Source organism: Micropterus dolomieu, linkage group LG08 (genome assembly GCF_021292245.1).
Source record: "Micropterus dolomieu isolate WLL.071019.BEF.003 ecotype Adirondacks linkage group LG08, ASM2129224v1, whole genome shotgun sequence".
NCBI lineage: Eukaryota > Metazoa > Chordata > Actinopteri > Centrarchiformes > Centrarchidae > Micropterus > Micropterus dolomieu.
This window is the reverse complement of record NC_060157.1, coordinates 1,392,681-1,395,551: the sequence shown is the minus strand read 5'-3', so window position 1 is coordinate 1,395,551 and position 2,871 is coordinate 1,392,681. Positions and strand designations below refer to the sequence as shown.

At 46.4% G+C, this 2,871-nt stretch overlaps 1 protein-coding gene across 3 annotated transcripts in view; it reads right to left on the bottom strand.

Moving 5' to 3' along the window:
• The window catches only part of hdac6 (histone deacetylase 6), a 27,311-nt gene extending 25,023 nt beyond the window's left edge, over positions 1-2,288 (bottom strand). The window contains exons 1-2 of one of the 3 annotated variants that reach the window (XM_046056883.1): positions 2,198-2,288; positions 1,056-1,138 (exon numbers count right to left, since the gene is read on the bottom strand). In XM_046056883.1, the coding sequence (XP_045912839.1) occupies positions 1,056-1,138; positions 2,198-2,266 (152 nt within the window). In that variant the 5' untranslated portion in view covers positions 2,267-2,288. Of the gene's footprint in view, positions 1-1,055; positions 1,139-1,989; positions 2,106-2,197 lie in introns of those variants that run through there. The other 2 variants (XM_046056884.1, XM_046056885.1) reach the window with 2 other exon arrangements.
• Between the last annotated feature and the right edge of the window lie 583 nt (positions 2,289-2,871).

Here is a 2,871-nt window from a genome sequence, read left to right as displayed (position 1 = left end):
AATTGACAGGCACACGCTAAAATAAATACACGTTTTCCATCAGCGCAGTATTCAACAGAAGTTTAGCTGCTGATCTGAGCTTCCCTGCTGTTACCGTTCTCTTATTGCCGATAATATTCATCAGTGGTCTCAGGAAGGTACGGGCTTATTTCTGTCCACGTAACGAGAAGAACTAACATGTTTTTTCTACCAGTGCAGTAAAAGTTTAGCTGGCTGATCTGAGCTTCGATGCTGGAAGCTGCGTTTTATTGCCAATTAGTGATCAGCTGATTGACTCGCTAACGTACCCGGACGAGCCAAACGACAGCGCTGGAGAACAACAAGGCTGCATGAGATGAATCCAACGAGATAAGAGGCTGACAGGAGAAACACGTCACGGCTCTCTGTGATTATGGCCAGCTTCTAGCTGAAGCTCTCAAACAACAGCTTTCGCTAAAGTCCGACTGACTTAATTACCTGTCCAGCAGAAAAACGTCAGCTCCGCTTTGAAAACATCTGTCCCACATCAAAGCGTTCCATCTGGGAAAATCTACATTTGTGCTGTCTGCATCTGTCCCGACTCCGTCTGGCTTCATGGTGTAAAGATTCACAGGCTGTCGTGCTAAATAACCCGTGTGCTCCTTCATTTGTCCAAATGTCACTTCTCTTCTTACTTGTAATAAACCAGAGGACAACTCAGAGACTGTTTATTATTATTATCATTTCCTCTTCTTCTTCTATGAACGCATTTAATGTAGCGACGGCGTCGACACTGCCGGAATTACACAAGCAGAAGAAGAACGCTGTGATGAAGAAACGCGCTCTGTGGTGCTGTTTGTTCGTCGTCGGCTACGGTAGAAACATGACGACAATATACGGCGACCTCCACAGCAGGGGGCGCCCGCGGTTAACGAGATAGAAATGTCTCCTTGTAAGGTAATAAAAACATAACGGTTCATTATGTGACGTCTTCATTCAGTTATGGATTCTGTCAGTGAATCCTCAGAAATTTACACACTGGACCTTTAAATCGTCTCTGATGATGACGATGGCTGTTTGTGCGTCAGCTGACCAACCTGAGGAGAAAGACGAGGAGATCTCCTGACGGACTTCGGTCCAGATCCTGGAGGATCCGATCCAGACTGCATCTCTGATCCACCTGAAAACAAACCAAAGTGAACAAACTGAAAGTGACCTCCTCTTCCCCCCCCTCCTCCTCCTCCTCCTCCTCCTCCTCCTCCTCCTCCCCCACCTCCTCCTCCTCCTCTTCCTCCTCCTCCTCCTCCTCCTCCTCTTCCTCCTCCTCCTCCTCCTCCTCCTCTTCCTCCTCCTCCTCCTCCTCCTCCCGAGTTAACTTCAGTTCTCAGAGTCTGACAGCTGGTTGTTAATGAAGAGCTGAGGTTAATAAAGTCAATTATGGATGTAAACTAGTCATTTTCAGCTAATTAGCAGATGTTTCTTTTGGATTTTAATGTGCAAATTAAAAGCTTAGTAATTATCCAGCGATCCTGTATAGAAAAAATGACGCATCAAGATGTATCGATAATCGTTTTATCATCGAATCGCAGCCGTCTGAATCGTAATCGAATGGAATGATGAGGAGCTCAGAGATTAGATATTAATGTTGTCTTTGTTTATATCTTGTTATTATCTTCCAAACATGTGACATGTGAGGAAGGCCGGGTCCTCAGACTGGACCTGCTGCGGTACCGGTCCTCAGACTGGACCTGCTGCGGTACCGGTCCTCAGACTGGACCTGAACCACATCTGCTTCTTCTACCAAGATACAAAACAACAATCAATCAGCTTCACTGGGCTGAATGTCGCCAAAGCACAAAGTCATAATCAATAAAAATCAGAAACAGTAACAACCAAGTCTCTCGTTTAGTTTCAGAAGTTATCTTTAAACTTGACTTGTAGTCAGCAGCAGCAGCAGAACCGATCATCAATAATCAATAATCAATAATCAATAATCACTAATCAGTCCCTGTGAGCGGGACTGTTCGGTACCTTAGCGTGTTTTCATCGTGTCATCGCGATGTTTGTCTCCAACACAACGTTAAACAGGTAACTGTCTGGCAGGTCCCTGTCCGGGACAGGAACCTCAGCGCCCGCGGGTCCCGGTCCCGGACCGGGTCCCGGACCGGGACCACAGCGCCGGGACCGGGACCCGCCTCCGGCAGCGTGTCGGTATGAAAACAGAAAGGTTCAGACTTACAGCCGGTTTCCGTTTCTCCGCTTCGGTTTCTGTCCGAGCCGCCAACACACCGACACAACAGTCGCACATGTGACGTCACCGGGTCGCGCCGACGCCCTGCCCGGTGACGTCACATGTGCGACTGTTGTGTCGGTGTGTGTTGACGTCACATCTGGTTTCGTTAAAAACAAATGTTCAGCGTTAAAAAAAAACTAGACCTGGAATAACAGCAACATTGAATAAACACGTTTATATATATTTTTATATATACATTCTTTTTATTTTTATACATATACTGAACAAAATTATAAAGGCTTTTGTTTTTGCCCCCATTCATCATGAGCTGAACTCAAAGATCTAAGAGTTTCTCTACGTACACAAAAGGCCTTTTTTCTATCATCTCTTATTGTTCACAAATCTGTGTTAGTGAGCTCTTCTCCTTTGCCGAGATAATCCATCCACCTCACAGATCAGACAGCATGGGGATTGCACAGGTGTGTCTTAGACTGGACACAATAAAAGGCCTCAGGCTGGCCACAATAAAAGGCCTTAGGCTGGCCACAATAAAAGGCCTCAGGCTGGCCACAATAAAAGGCCCCAGGCTGGCCACAATAAAAGGCCTTAGGCTGGCCACAATAAAAGGCCTCAGGCTGGCCACAATAAAAGGCCTTAGGCTGGACACAATAAAAGGCCAC